Here is a 16,110-nt window from a genome sequence, read left to right on the forward strand (position 1 = left end):
TTGAGTCATGAAGAAGCAAGCTTCCTATGTGTCCAGAGAAGTCCATATAAAGAAGCTCATGATGGGGGGAAGGGATAAGTTAGGAGTTTAGGATTAACATATACACACTACTATATATAAAATTGATAAACAACAAAGACCTACTGTATAGCACAGGGGACTATATTCAATATTTTGTAACAACCTACACGGGAAAAGAATCTGAAAAAGAATATATAGAGAGATAGATAGATATATAACTGATATATATATCAGATATATATCAGATATATCAGATATGTATATAACTGAACCACTTTGCTGTACATCTGGAACTAACATAACATTGTAAATCAACTATATTTCAATTAAAAAATTAATGTAATTTAAAAAAGACACAATGTATCTTATGCCAATACATAAAAAAGCCAACAACAAGAAAACCCCACACATATGCAATACGTACAGCATACCACCATTAAACAAACATACAAATAAACAGCAACTACAGAACAACATACGTCAAAATCTGTAATAATCAGAAGATTTTACTATGACCATATTGAGTTCCATCAAGTGTGAATAGGTGAAAAATCTCCCAAACACGAAGGAAATGCAAGACCAGCAAACAATTATTGTAGCCGGATTGCTCTAACCTCTGGGGGAAAGTATGTTTTCAAAGAATAGTTAGAAATGATTGAGAGAGATACTCAACAAATGTGAGAAATTTGGTGTAACTGCATAGAAACAAAAGGAATTGGGTGTCTTGTGTGTTTTTTTATGTGTGAAGTTGCTGATTCATGTACTAACGGAAGTTGGTGGCTTTTTGTTTTTTGTTTTTACTTTCAGCTGAAATAAGGCACCCAAGTCCATTCAAGAAAAAAAAAAAAGGCACTCGCCTACATATTTTATTGGTGAAGGATATGTTTCAGTTAACATGCCTCATTTTAAAGTTTCGATTTGGGTTGTTTATAGAGGAAATTGCAATTTGGGGGCCTGGGATTCATCAAAGTAAATGGGCTAATTCTGAAACAATATGCAGGGAAGACACGGATGCAATACAACCATTCAGATAAGGGTAAAAGGACATGATCAGTGTAACAATGGAGACGAGACCCTTGTGCCATACAACTAAACTAATGGCTTTCATCACAATTAGACAAAGCATTCACTTTTGAGCTACAACAGAACAGGAAAACACAGTAAGTTTATTCGTCAACTTACACCCTCAACACAAATATATTAAACATGTCCTCTGGGTCTGGCACTCACCTGGGTGCTGGTGACACAGTAAGGGGAGGAGACCTGGTCACAACCTATCCGATAAATTAATCAGTAAACTTACATGTTTCTCAGAAAATAACCATTATTAATTATTATTTCTAGCAATAACAGTATTATCTATCTAGTACTAAAATGTTTCATTTCTGTTAAAGCAAGTGACAACACTGTGCAAAAGGTTTTCAACATCAGGTTTCCATACAATCCAGAAAAGCTCCCAGGATGGTAATTTCTGATCTCTACTCTCCCTAAAGGAGGAGTCATCGCATTACTGCAGCATTATTAAAGCCACGCTCTTGGAAGACACTACCGCGGAGGACTGAGGTGTGATCCCTGATATGAGCAGAGATCCCAAAATAGAGAGAATTTACATTCTAGATTATTCATTTTAAGAATAAACTGCCTCTGGCTTTCGACAGGTCTATAGCAGGCAACTGCAGGTCTCTGACAAGCAGTTGGAATGGACGGTATTATTTCTTAAAAGTGTCTGCGTTAGCTAATGGGCTAGGTTCAAAGCTGATCTTTTGTTTGGGTGGAGGGCTTCTCAGTTGTGGAGGTGATGGGCAGGAGTGCTGGCCAGCAGAGCTACAGTTGCCCTTCAAAAGCTTCCAATCGGCTCAAAGCTGTAAAGACCCCCTTGGTTGATACCTTGGAGTCCTGCTTCCCAGAGCACAAGAGATGGCAGTGTCCCACTGTGCATGGAATTGCTTGGACTTGCCTACAACTATGGAACAACCTTAGGTTGACTGTTATGTAATTCAGTTTTTAATTTTGAACTTCTTCATACAGCAGATCTGCCAGGTGTAAGCTGCAAAATGCTTCCCCAGATAACTAAATCTATAGACTTGGTGAATAGAACTAGTTAGTATTCGCTACGTAAATGCCGAAGATTACTTGTCAAAAGTGATTTTTGTTTTTTTGTTTTGGTCTCATTGATATTGAGTCCTCCAGCTGCTTTCAGAGACCATGAGTAGAATGTGAAAGTCAGAACTTGTCATTAGTGAGAAAAGAGGACGCTGGTCTTCACTTTTCTATGGCAGCCACTAGATAGCCGGCTCATTTAGAGCCCAGGGCATGAACCTGCACGTTCCTTTAATGACTGCAGCCGAATGACAGCAACTTGAACATGATCGATGGGCTGCCTGGGGCATGTTTACCTGTGTTGCTGATGCATGCCAGAGATAACGTCAGTCCAAACCACTGACTCTCAGAAACAGGAATGTTCCAGGAAAGCGATGTTACGGTATTTAACCCACGGGACTCCCGTCACCCCACATTTTCTCCACAGAAATTAACTAACACTGAGCTGTATAAGTTCGTTGAATTCTATCTGTTTGGAGTCTCATTAATGATTCCTTCAGATTTCAAAAACACATTGCAGATCAAACTGATGTGAAACGACCCACCACCCTTTTCTGAGTTAAATAAGAACAATACAGGAAGGCGCAACACTTAATTTGACCTCAGCAAAACCTTGGTCATAGAGAAAAACAAGCTAATTTCTCATTTCAATTCTATAGCAATTTCCTATATGGTAGGTAAACTGAATATTTTTTAAAGTTCGAGTTCTTTTGGTCATAAATAGGAAATACTGAACAAAATAATCACTAAAGAAAAAAGTCATTACTTAATTATACATCTGATGGAATAAGTTTTACATACAGATTTTAATGAAATATATAATATATATTTCATTAAAATATACAAAGTTTAAAGAAATTTAATATCTGTCTTTTTAAAAAATGTTTTTGTTATTTTGAGACACTATTTAACATTGTCTCCTTGTCCTATGATAATTCCTATGTTTATTTTGCCTATTTCTACCATATCTGGTTCAGTTGCTCTGAATACTAAACATGTTTTCCCCATTTACTCCCTCTAGAATATTCTATTTGTTAATTTCCGGCTCTGTACAAATCCTGTAGAGGGTTATACCCCAGGAGTTCCTGCTTCATATGTCCTGCCTGTGGCTCGTATCAGTAATTAATTCTGACAGATTTTCCCAGTGAGTTTGTAAGGGTCTTTAAAATCATTCTCAAAACTTTGCTCCAGGCAGCCTCTGTCAAAGTAGACCCAATGATTTATGTACAAGAAAGTAAGACATGTCATTTTTTTTTCAATCTGAGAAAACTGAATCAACCGAAGAGCTCGATTAAGATGGAAAAAGTTAAATAAAATTATAATATTAAATAATTCAGTGTATCTACTCATATAGCCATTAGAAAAATGTTTTAAAATAATATTTAGTGATATAAAAATACTCTTGATATAACTGTTAATGTACAAAGTATAAAATATTAAGAAAAATAAAAGTGTGCGCAAATAATTATATAGTCACATAAAAATCTTAGAAGGAAATCTTCCCAAATATTTGCAGCAGCCTCTAGCTGCAGTGTTATTCTCAAAGAAAATTTGCATCTTTATTCCTTTCTGAGTTTTTTAAACTTTCCACAATGTGCATGAATTATTTTATAATGGCAAATTCATTAAAAACTATTAAAACATCACATTTAAAATAGTCAATGTGATTTCACATATTAATATTCAACAATGAATTCTAACAATAAATATGAAAGAAGCATTAGAAATGCACTACGATGTCCTGTTACAAAATCCCACCTATTAAAAGCTTATCTTCTAACTTAGCATATAAAGGGTTAATCCATTTTTATTTTTCCCATTATAGCCTTCAGGCCCCTAAAAACTGAACAACTAATACCTTCAAAGAGGCGGGGCAGACATCAACCAAATGAATTAATTCTTAGAATAGAATCTGGGGTTATTAAAAAGATGGATGAGTATGCATGTGTCTTGAGAAGAGTTACAAAGTAAAATGTTAAGGGAAAAATCAAGCTTTAGGGAAAAAAAGTCAAAATAACTTACAGGCAAGACTAGAATACACATGAGGGAGCATGGGAGGGTGGGGAGAAGGGAGGCAGATGATGTATCCACACTTCCAGAATATTCAGCCATAACTAGAACGCCTAGCATTAATTCCCCAAATCTTACACAAGTCGTTTATGACCCTTGTCCTTCTTTGATCTCCAATTTCAACCACCATTCTTGTGATTCAAAAGATCCACGACCCACAGAGAAACAGACTTGCTTCAAACCTAGCCAGTCCTATCAGGCTGGTGCCACAGGACCATCCCTTTGCCTCCTACTTGGAAGTCTGGAACTCTACCTACACCACGTGCTTGCTTTCTTTGCCCGGCTGGAAGTCTAATACCCATTTGGTCACCATATCTACATCCGGCTCCCCTCCTGTGTATGTGGTATCTACAAGGCTTTCTAATCCTTGCTGACTCCAGGCTCCTCACTTTCCTTGCTATGAACTATACCATCTACAAAGACCCAGGTCTACAGATTCCTGGCTTGCGCCTTCCCATCTCCATCCATGTGTCCAGACAGACATTCACTGCTCCTAACCCAGTCCATGGTCTAGCAATGAAAATAGGGGGAAAATCATGCCCTTTTTTTCACTTTCAATCTATATCTGGCTTAACACAAGAAAGAAATTTGAAAATCATCAAATAATCCTCATTTTAATTCTAATACATGCAGAAAGTTCAACCTGTGGCACTATGATCTAATTCTTTTCTTCCCTGACTAAATGAATATAAAGTTCACTAGTCTTTACAGATAATCCTTCTCTGTCTTCTTGACCTTTCCTAAAGGTGTTTTAATTTCCTCTTTTTCATGGATGATAATTTTGTCATTACTTTCATAAAATGGTTTTCCAAAATATAGTTGGGAAATTGATTAGTTATACAGGTCATTTCCCACACTGTGTTATCAGAAACTACTGTTGCACATTACAGGAACACTAATAATACTGAGAGATTCTGCAGTGCTACGTGGCACTGGAAAAATACCAATTAAGGAAGCGTTTTGTAATGTACTCCTTCCCAATAACATTCTTGTTATACAGAGCTATGTAATTTTAAAATTATAAATGTAGACGCTAAGTGAAAATAAAGGCATGCTATCCTCACACATGAGTCAATGTAAATGATCCAGAATTTTTTTAGATTTTATGTAAGATAAATCCTTTCAAATGCTTTTTTAGTACCTTCATATGGTTCAAACATATACAAAGTCCTCTGTGCACGTAGTTTTGCAGAGTGGGAGCTCAGAAATGCCTTTCTCCTACTTTTCTACATTAAACGTAATAACAAAACTGATTAAAAGCAAGAGAATTCTGTCTTACTACCTGAAAAGCAGCAATACCCTAAATTGTGGTCCTAAAAATTTCCTCTAAAAGCAATGATGTACAATCCTTGCGGAATGTACAGAACAGGAGAAATGACCGTAGCAATAGAGTATCTAAGGTTATAAACACTATAAAGTTTAAGGAATAAGTTTATTGGTATAAATCACTTGGAATTTCATAATATATTGAGGAGAGTTTTCTTAAAATTTCACCTACAATTTTTTAAAGTTTTATAACTTTTTATGTATGTTTGTCTTATCTTTTTAGCTTCATGGCTAACTACTTGCAAGCAATGAAACTCCAAATCTGTGTATCACCCAGGGGAAGCACAGTTTCACGCACATAGCAGGCAGTTGATAAACACTATTAAATAAACCCAACAAAATGACACATTTGCATATACTGTTATGTACCTAGAATTTTCTAGTTAATCTGTTCATTATTAAATATATTTCACTGGTAGAATCATTACAAAAAACACATTTATCTGACCCATAATAATTTACAAAGATCAATATGAGCTCTAAAGGTTTTTAAAAAGTTCCCCATGGAAAAGGATCTGAAAACATAATCACTTTGCTGAATCACTTTGCTGTACACCTGAAACTAACCCAACATTGTAAGTTAACTATACTTCAATTAAAAAATGGTTTTTAAAGTCCCCATAATTTTTTTAGCTTATATAAGAAGACCCTTTAGATACCAACTTTGGAAGCATGTGATGATCAAAGGAGACATAGGTCAACTGAAGGGAAAGAAATGTATTTCAAAACAAGTGTAGTTTTAGGAAAGCCATGGTTTTCTTAAGAGCAAAGTAGTACACGTACTGATTTAAGATAAAATACATAGGTCAACATCACATGGCACGAGTAAATGTAAATTCTTGTCTAATAGTACAGACCAGCACTGGAACAATTTTGTTTTTAATGAAAATATGAAAATGAAGATCAGCTGACTACTCCCAGGCAAACCACAAGCAAACATGTTGTATTTCTTGCAGTCATGAGGCAACCTCGGGTCTCTCCAGCGATGGGGATGTGAGCCACTGCCCTGTCCTCATTCTCACATCAGCTTTCACAGTCAGCAACAAGCTTTCTCTCTCTCTCTCTTTTTTTAAAATTAATTAACTAATTTATTTATGTATTTATTTATTTTTGGCTGCATGGGGTCTTTGTTGCTGCTCGTGGGCTTTCTCTAGTTGTGGCAAGCGGGGGCTACTCTTCATTGCGGTGCGTGGGCTTCTCACTGCGGTGGCTTCCCTTGTTGCGGAGCAGGGGCTCTAGGCACATGGGCTTCAGTAGTTGTGGCTCGGGGCTCTAGAGCACAGGCTCAGTAGTTGTGGCGCGCGGGCTTAGTTGCTCCGCAGCATGTGGGATCATCCCGGACCAGGGCTCGAACTCGTGTCCCCTGCATTGGCAGGTGGATTCTTAACCACTGTGCCACCAGGGAAGCCCCCTCTCTCTCTTTTCTTGATTTGATCTCATTTCCCAGAGTCATTACCTAGGTCTCGACACTAACAATAATTACTTTCAAATTCTTGATTTAAGCTCACAGTTCTCATGCTATCACCACCTACATATTCAATCTGTGAATCCACTGTTCCTACCACTTTTGCTGCCTTTTACCCCTTTTCACTCAGCAGCAATTCCAAGATCCGTCATTATAAGCATTTTCTTGCATTCATCATATCCAGTGCCTCTCCACCTCGGCTCAGCCCAGCTCTCCAGACCCCAAAACAACTCAAAACAAACTGACCATGTCTACCTGATGACAGCAGAAGAGAAATACATATGTTTCCAGTACCAAGCCATCAGCCCTCCTGCAGCCATGAACTTTGCCTCTCTCCTGTTCTCATAGATGAATTGTCTTTGTTCTAAAAGCCATTCCCTCTGCTGGTGCACTGGGTCCCCTTCACTCTCACCTACTCAGTGATTTTCCCACTGAAATTACACCCCTCCCAAGCATCATTAATTTCTTCTGGGTCACTGCCATCATCATAGCAAGATCTCCCAGCCTGAAATCCCTCGGCCCTTCTCACCCCTTTAGCCATCACATCATTCTGTCTCCTCTTTGTGACGAAGGGTTATCAGTCTCCTGTCTCAGTTATTTGCTCAAATGACATGATGGGAATCATCACATGCCCAAACTCTGTCCTCCCTTCCTCTTCTGGTGAAGGACACTCACAGGAGAGGGAGTGGGGACTGGGTCCCTCTCTCTTAGAGCCCCATGGGACAAGAGACTTGGTAACTGTTGGCAATGAGACAGATGTGTCTGAAATACAGAAAATTACCCATAGAGTATAGCATAAATCATGGTTCTGTTTATGTTAATATTAAAGTACAAAATTCACCAGTTAAAAAGCAATCAAGATGGGAAATCAGAACAAAGAAAGAAAAAAATCAATGAACACCTTTTCACTGAGCAATCCATGGCTGCTGTGTGTTCAAACACTTTAGGGCTCAGCTTAAAAATGTCTCAGTCATGCCATACATGCTACGTGGGATGCATTTCATGGTTCATGGTTTGGCATGACTTAAGTTCCACTCAGTGGTTATAGAGTAGAATTTATTTCTATGCAATGTCAACTACCAGCCCCAGAACTTCTGTTCTTAGTCTTACTAACAACTTACTCTAATGAATTCTTACTAGATTGAATTTTCTTTACGTATCCATTTCTGTTATTACCCTTTATTGTGATTTGCTTAAATAAGGTACGCAATATATTTAATGAATGAGTAATTACATTATGGAACCTATTACATCCAGTCAGCTCAGAATATATGCTTGCTATGATAAAAAAAAAAAATCACTTCCCTCCTACAGAACTGACCTCCAAAAAACCAGGACTAGAGTGGTACATAATTGTAATGTCATAAAATGTTTTTACTTGAAATTCTCAGAATGAATAAATAGGATTTTTACTCAAGAAAGCTATCTCTTATGAGCACCTAAAGAGGACCAGGCAAACGATATTCTTTACGTGAAAAGATTTATAAATAGGTTATGCACGTAATTGTTAAGAATCATAGAAGGTATTAATTTCTAAAGTCGCTTTTCCTTAATCTCAGCTAATATTTTTTAAAAATATATTTAACTTAGTTTTAACTCCATAAAAGGACGGTCTGTACGTGAGAAAAAGAGAGGAAGGACGTTTTAAGAATAATTTAGGACAAAAATGTCCCAGTGAAGGAAGAGATTGGTTGTTTGCATGAGGCCACACCAAGGGAGTCCACGGGCTTAGCCGCTTGTTGATTTCTGCCTTCAAGTTAGCAGAGACCACACGCGGGACCTGACGGCCACGCCTCTGACTTGGGTGCTCCCACCTGCTCTAACTCAGCTTCCCAAGACATTTTCACTCCTCCTCACATTACTTATCTGCCACAAAGAATCTCACCTTTACTGTCCAAAAATGAGCAATGAATTTATTTTAATAATTAGAGAAAAACTCTTCACAGTAAGTTTTTAATAAATTCTCATCAAGGCTTTGGAGAGGCCATTTTATTTACTGTAATGTATTTTTCCTTTAAGTAGCTTATCCACTCTCTCAACTACAGACATCACTATTTAAGCTGAAGGACTATTTCCTGTTATCCAAACCCAATTAATGTTTATTCCAGTCTCCCAATTATTTTCCCCTTTTTTGATACACTTCCTGATCCTCTATGTCCTCTATGCCCATTCCTAACTCTGTCCAACTGTCAACACGTAGGGTAAGAAATCTAATAATTTGGCTTATTTCCTTGTACACTTTTCTAGAGGCTCATAAACATGTACAAACAAAAAAATATGTTTACTATTTCATTTTTTTAAAAACAGGATAATACATTACCATACCATTCCTTTCTAAAATCTTCATGGATTTTTTTCAAAGTTTAGATATATATCTGTAACTCACTTTTATTAATAACTGCATAGAAAGGATATATCTTTTATATGGAGGATTTTATATAAAGGAGATACCATTTTTACAACTTTTCATCAATCAATACTTTTTGTGTTTTTTTTACTATCCCAAATAATGTTGCAATACATACTCATACTTAATACCTTATGTTCTAGGTCACTCATTTCTATAGAACCTATGACTAAGCATGACTAATCAAAGGCTATGGAGCATTTCAAACGCCAACTCACAGCAACATACCATTTTACAAAAAGATTACAGTAAAGCACATTTTCATTGGGAATGAAAAAGAATGTGAATTTCCTCAGAATTTAACTGTAGCTAGCTTACAATATATACTGTTTTTTAATGTTTGTCTATTTGGTAGATTAAAGAAAATCACGTTTTCATTCTGAATTTTATGTCCTTGATTGGCACATTAGGGTGAAAAATATTTGCATATGTTTATTGCTTGTTTGCATTTTTCTTCTCTGAATTTCCTGTTGATATTTTTTGCCTAGTTTTCTATTCCTTTGTCTTTTTCTCATCAACATTAGGAAGTCTTCATATATTAATTATATCAACATTTTGTCATATCTGTGGCATGTTATTTCCCATGGTCTATTTTTATTCATTTTTATGTTAAATTATTCCTTGCTATTATTGTTGGTATTCGCACTGCCAACTGTACCAACCATTTTTGTATGGCTTCTGAGTTTCCTGCACGTACTTAGAAAGCCTTCTCCACCTCTAGGTTGTATGAATATTTTCCCAGTGTTTCTCCTATCATGTCTATAGTTTTATTTTGACAGTTATATTGCTTTCCCTTCGAGATTTGTTTCTGAACATGTTGTGAGTTAAGGGCCTTAATTTTCTTCCAGATGTTTAGCCAGTTATGCTAACACCAGTTCAACCACTGCTTTGTACTCAACTGAGATACTGTGAAATGAGTCAGGCTCCTCTATATTTTTTAATCTGTTCTGAATCTTTAGTTATGTCCTAGAGAGATCATTCTTTCTTTTTGGGGCCAACTGGACACAACTGTATGTTTAGAAAGGTAAAGTATTTCTTTTCTTTTTTTTTTTTAAACATCTTTATTGGAGTATAATTGCTTTACAATGGTGTGTTAGTTTCTGCTTTATAACAAAGTGAATCAGCTATACATATACATACATCCCCGTATCTCCTCCCTCTTGCATCTCCCTCCCTCCCACCCTCCCTATCCCACCCCTCTAGGTGGTCACAAAGCACCGAGCTGATCTCCCTGTGCTATGTGGCTGCTTCCCACTAGCTATCTATTTTACGTTTGGTAGTATATATAAGTCCAAGGTAAAATATTTCGATCAAAATTTTCCCTGCAACTCTCACATATTTATGCTTCCATATGATCTTTAAAATAGCTTGATCCAATTTGCCAAAGAAACAATCAGCCACAGAATCCTGAGTACAATCACCTAAATGTTACATTAATTTGGGAGACAGTAATACTGGTATGGTGTCAAGCTCTTCTACACAGGACTGTAGCATGCCTTGTCCTTTAGTCTGAATTCTTTTATGTGCTTTGATAAGATACTATAGTTTTCATCAGACGGGTCTGGCTATCTTATTAAATTTGTTCCTCGTGTTTTACATTTTGTCACTGCTCTAAAGCTAGTGGCCTAGCAAGAGTTCCAGACCATGACAGAATAAAAATCCACGACCTAACCCACCTATATAACAAAGCAGTATTTGGAGAATAAGGAACATCATGAACTTTTGCTCCCCTTTTCCATTACCCCTGAAAAATAACCAGAAAACTCTCACAGGTAGGCTTTTGGAAGCAAACTAATCAAGCAATACAGCCTGGGCCTCAACCCAATTTCCTGCTTACTTACCATTTTCACAAACTAGATTATCCAATCAATCTATCCGACTCTCCTTTGTGAACCTCCTTTTGCTTCACACTCTCCTGACCTAGTGACACAGTTTTGACTGAGAGCATCATTGATCCTTTCCATCAATGAATCTTTCCTTAGCTACTCTTTGATAACTTGACCATCTACCTTTACCTAAATCACTCCCCATTTATTAAACAAAATCAGTGTCCTCTAGGAAAACTGAGCCCTTCTACTAGTTGAGTTCTTAATTGCCACATTTAGTCTATTGCTCTGTTGAGAGGTTCCTGGGATCAGGGAAGTTATGTCACTCTTACCCCACTGCTGCTAATTCAGCATCCCTGAATCATATAATTCAAACACAGGATGTTTCTGCACTTAAAAAAAATATTGATTTGTATTCTAGCTCATGGTAAGCAAAAGAAACAAATTAAAAAATTTTTATTTTCCAGCTTTCTTTAATCATTTATGACATTTTAATTATAAGAAACAAGACTTTTATGAAACAATTACTTTTAAATCTAAGACTTCGGATTTTATCTGCTTATTCATTTTTATGGCAAAGAAACGGTAGAGGAAGAATCATTTAGACTTTAGCTTTACAGGAAAAGTTCTGAAATGCATTCTTCCAGAGCCATCTCGGAAACACTGGGAAAACAAATTTGCTTAGGCCCACAATGATATGATATTCATCTGCTCTCACTCTTACCAGTTTTTTAGCGTCATGGATATACTTTGAAATTTTATTAAACTTTAGGTTTTCTACAGACCAATTATTTGGCTTCACACATTTAACAGTATTAAACATCAGGTCCGTCACTTAATCTGCCAAAACTTCACTTATAGGATTTTTGACTGCAATTTTTGGTTTTTTTCCTGTAGAATATTTTTTCAAGGAAAACTGCCTAAATCTCGAATAAAAACGGAGTCAAAAGCTATTATAATCATATGTGGATAGCAATTGTATAATGAATACCCACATTCTGCTAGAAAATCATGATTTTCGTCCCAACATAATTAAATCACCATCTTTCATCCGGAAAGAATGATGTTTAAAACGTCCCCACATGTATGTCAGAAAAGTGGAATGTTTCTACCTGTTCTTTGACCGAGGCGAGGATGGCAGACGTGGTTTCTGTCTCCGAGCCATCCCCATTGGAGGTGGTGAGGCCAGGGCTCAAGGAGCTGGTCTTCTCCGAGGCTGATGAAGGCTGGTCTGGGACAGGCATAGCTCCTGCAATGCAAGAGGACACGCTCAATGCCACTGGATATTGGCCCTGTAAACAGGCGTAACTATCAGGCAGCTCTAAGAGGTACACTTTGGCAAGATGGAAAGTATGAACTACAGAGAAAGCACGTGACGTAACTGTAGAAGGAGGAGCAAGCAAATAGACAGTTTCTCCTATATCCACCCCGACCAAATTCCAAAATATACTCACAACTTTGTGTTTTGTCTTTGAGGTAAATGGAGGAAGAAATGATGAGACAGAAAAGGCAAGTAAGATGAGAAAAAACAGAGGGATAAAGAAGTATTGAAAAGCCCGTCAAACTACCATTTTCTATCTGATTTAGATACATTTATTACTTGTGCACTGACATACTTCCACCTCAAAAAGAAAAAAACCTAAAGATATTCTCCTCGATATGAAAATCACACAAAATAAGTGATCAATAATTTATAAGTAATTAAGAAACACCACAATTGACATAAGAAGCTCGGTTGGTATTATAAAATATAGTAAATGGCTAGCCTGTTCCACAAATATTTGCTGAGTTCTTAACTCTGAGACCAACAGCAGACAAAGCTCCAAAGCTGGCGAGACTCATTTGCCACAGTTTATTCTGTCTGAGTTCACTGATGAAAGAAAGGAGAGACTCAAATAACATCAGCCCAGTTCATAAAGGGACAGACATGTATGGGTTAAAAACAGGACTCTCAGAAGTTATTTTGTTCCACTGTACTTCTCTTTCTCACACAAATAAATAAGACTGAAGTATTTGTCACATGTATTATTTAGCAATGGTCATCAGCAGAGGAAGTAATAAGTAACTCAGGGCAATTTTTACCCAGGCACAACAAAAATCACTGTTCAAATAAAAGGCTGGGAGTAAATCAAGGTTATTTTCTTGCCTTAAGCTATTATATTACATGTCCTTCCAGGAACCATTGTTGTGTGAATGTTAAAAGGTATCTCCTATTATACTGTATCTGAGCATCCTGGGTTTCAAATTAAGCAACATAATTTTCTTCGCAGCCCTTGTACTATGTTATTAGCGGCATTTAGTTAATAATTTAGGGATATGCAAACCCCAAAGGGCTCCAGTATAGAATTTTCCTTTAAATATATGACAAAACGTGGTTACCTAATGTTCTCATTGGACATTCCAACTTAGTTTTGATTTGTTTTTATTTTTTGAAGTTCTTTATAATATTACTAATGGGGATTAGAATATCATTGGAAAAATAAATCTGTTACAAACAAAGAATATATGTGAGGATTTGGGCAAATGACATTAACAAGCAGAATGCGAGCAAAGAATAAGGATCAAGTGAAATATAATTTGGCCAAATGCAACCATGGCAAACAAGTGGAAAGTACATTAGGTGATGGATACCAACAGGAGGAAAGAAAGAGGTTTAGGTAATTATGATGCTGGGGGTGGGAAGTTAAAATAAAGTACTTTTGTGTGTTCAATTTACTTTCATATGTGGTTTTCTAATTTGATCAAGCCTTATACAAGGATGGACATAAACAGAGCAGCAAATGTCATGCCCGGTAAAACAGCCTGAAAGGCATGTCCTTCTATTTAGGGGAAGTTTGGGAGATGGGAGAACAGGGCAGGGGCAGAAAGAAAGAAGAAAGGAAAATGGCAGCTCTTGAAGAAAAAGTCACCTCTGGTCATTAGGGGAGCCCCCCCCTTGACCGTGCATCTCCACCTACATCCATGGCAGTGGCCTCCGAAGGGCATTCTATGTAAGAACAGCCTTACGCTGAGAAAGAAGGGTTCTTACATACCTCAAATTATTATTTTAACTTCTGTGTTTTGTAAATGTTATTGGGCTGATTTGAATTCAAGCTCTGGGCCAGTATTATTATCAAGACAATTTTTCGACAACGAAATTGTCTGAGGTCCCAAAGTTATTAAGTAACATAAGTGGACCTAGAACTCAAGTTTTCTCCCTTTTTTTCCCCTATTTTAGTGGGCTTTGATGTTTCAGCCTATTTCCCATAACTTCTATTGCCTTCTAAATGCTGTCTACACACCAATTTCTATAAAATGTAACTCTTAAAAGTATGATAGTCACTTGTCATCATAAAATATGGGATTTAACAGGCAACGAATCAAAGTATATCCTTAGGCACTTGACAACTTTGACCCACAGAGTATAAGCAATGATTCGGTTTGTTTATACGCCCCCCCCACCCCCGCTTCCCCCGGATCGCAGTAACAGAAAGAGAAGTGAAATCTTTAAGGCTTTTCCCACCATAGAGCCACTGCTATCCAAGGCAACCTCTATGCCCTAGTGAAAATGACTTGGAATAATTTCTGTGGTTCGTAATTTTTAACATCCAGATTTAATTTAACCATTGGTCATCACTACGTATGGGTGGTAAAGACTGTCAGGCCTCCACTCCCAACCTCCTTAGCTTAGAGCTTACAGAAAAGAGGGAGGGCTGGGTAAATACTGCCAGAACCAAGCCCTGGATTGCTAATAAGTATAAAAAGCCTTAAGCCTTCAGACTGTGCAGCCTATGGTTAAGTACTTTAGTCTTAAACAGAGCTAATCCATTAAATATTAGTAGTTAATCTATTCTAACTCCAGGAAATCTGTAAAATGTAGAGAGACAAAAAAAAAAAAAAACGGAAAAGCAACCATTAGTAATTACTTTGGTATTTTGGTATAGGTTTTTTCCTAATTTTTTTTTTTTTGATTTGACTTATTTTGCATAATGAACTTTACATAATGGAGTATTAATGTAATATTTTTGATTTTTAAAAAATTTTTCACTCAGCAACATTATAATGAACTAGTTCTTACATCAGCAAAACTTATTATATAGTTTAATGATGTAATAAATACTTAGTATTCAATAATTGTATGCATCATAATTCACTTATTTTTTATCATTTTACCCATTTTTACATTTCTGACATTTTCGATAGATAAATTCCCTAAAGTGTTACTTGATGGAATGAAGAATCTGCACGTATTTTGAGAGCCAACAGCAAATCAACATACCTGCCCACCAGCAGTGTCATGAAAATGTCTCCTCCCCACGAGGATGACAACACTGGCCTTTATTACCCTCTCTTGCTTTCACCAACTTGATATAGAAAAACTCATCTCTTTGACTTTGTTTTTATTTTACCACGAATACAAGAAATATTTTCCCACAGATTTATTCCTCCTACATACAGTACCCCTTCACACCCTTTACACGATTACTGTGTAAGAAGTCTTTCTATATATGTCGTCGAATGAGAATCTACAAACACCCAAGCTGCATGTTAAACAAATATACCATCAGCATGAGAAAAAAAGACAATATGAGGGAACCGTAATGTCAGATTTCGGGTGGTTTATACTGTGGCAGAATTTGCTTCTCACAGGTTCTAGGTCTAGAAAACACAAAACAACACGACTAGCCGTCCCTGGGCCCACGTAACACTGCTCTACACTCTCACATGCAGGAGCTGTGTTATGGGCAGAATTGTGTCACCTTCCCCTCCTTCACCACTGCCACCAAATCCATAGGGGGGTGCCCTAACTCCTAATGTGACTGTATTTGGAGATGGGGTCTTCAAGGAGGTCACTAATGTTATACAAGGTCATAAGGGTGGGGTGCTAATCCGAGAGTACTGGTGTCCTTATAAGA

At 37.0% G+C, this 16,110-nt stretch overlaps 1 protein-coding gene across 1 annotated transcript in view; it reads right to left on the minus strand.

Moving 5' to 3' along the window:
- The window catches only part of CTNND2 (catenin delta 2), a 779,068-nt gene extending 766,609 nt beyond the window's left edge, over positions 1-12,459 (minus strand). The window contains exon 1 of the mRNA XM_068531918.1: positions 12,328-12,459. Within this exon, the coding sequence (XP_068388019.1) occupies positions 12,328-12,459 (132 nt within the window). The remainder of the gene's footprint in view (positions 1-12,327) is intronic.
- Positions 12,460-16,110: the final 3,651 nt, after the last annotated feature.

This window comes from Eschrichtius robustus, chromosome 2 (assembly GCF_028021215.1).
Source record: "Eschrichtius robustus isolate mEscRob2 chromosome 2, mEscRob2.pri, whole genome shotgun sequence".
Classification (NCBI taxonomy): Eukaryota; Metazoa; Chordata; class Mammalia; order Artiodactyla; family Eschrichtiidae; genus Eschrichtius; species Eschrichtius robustus.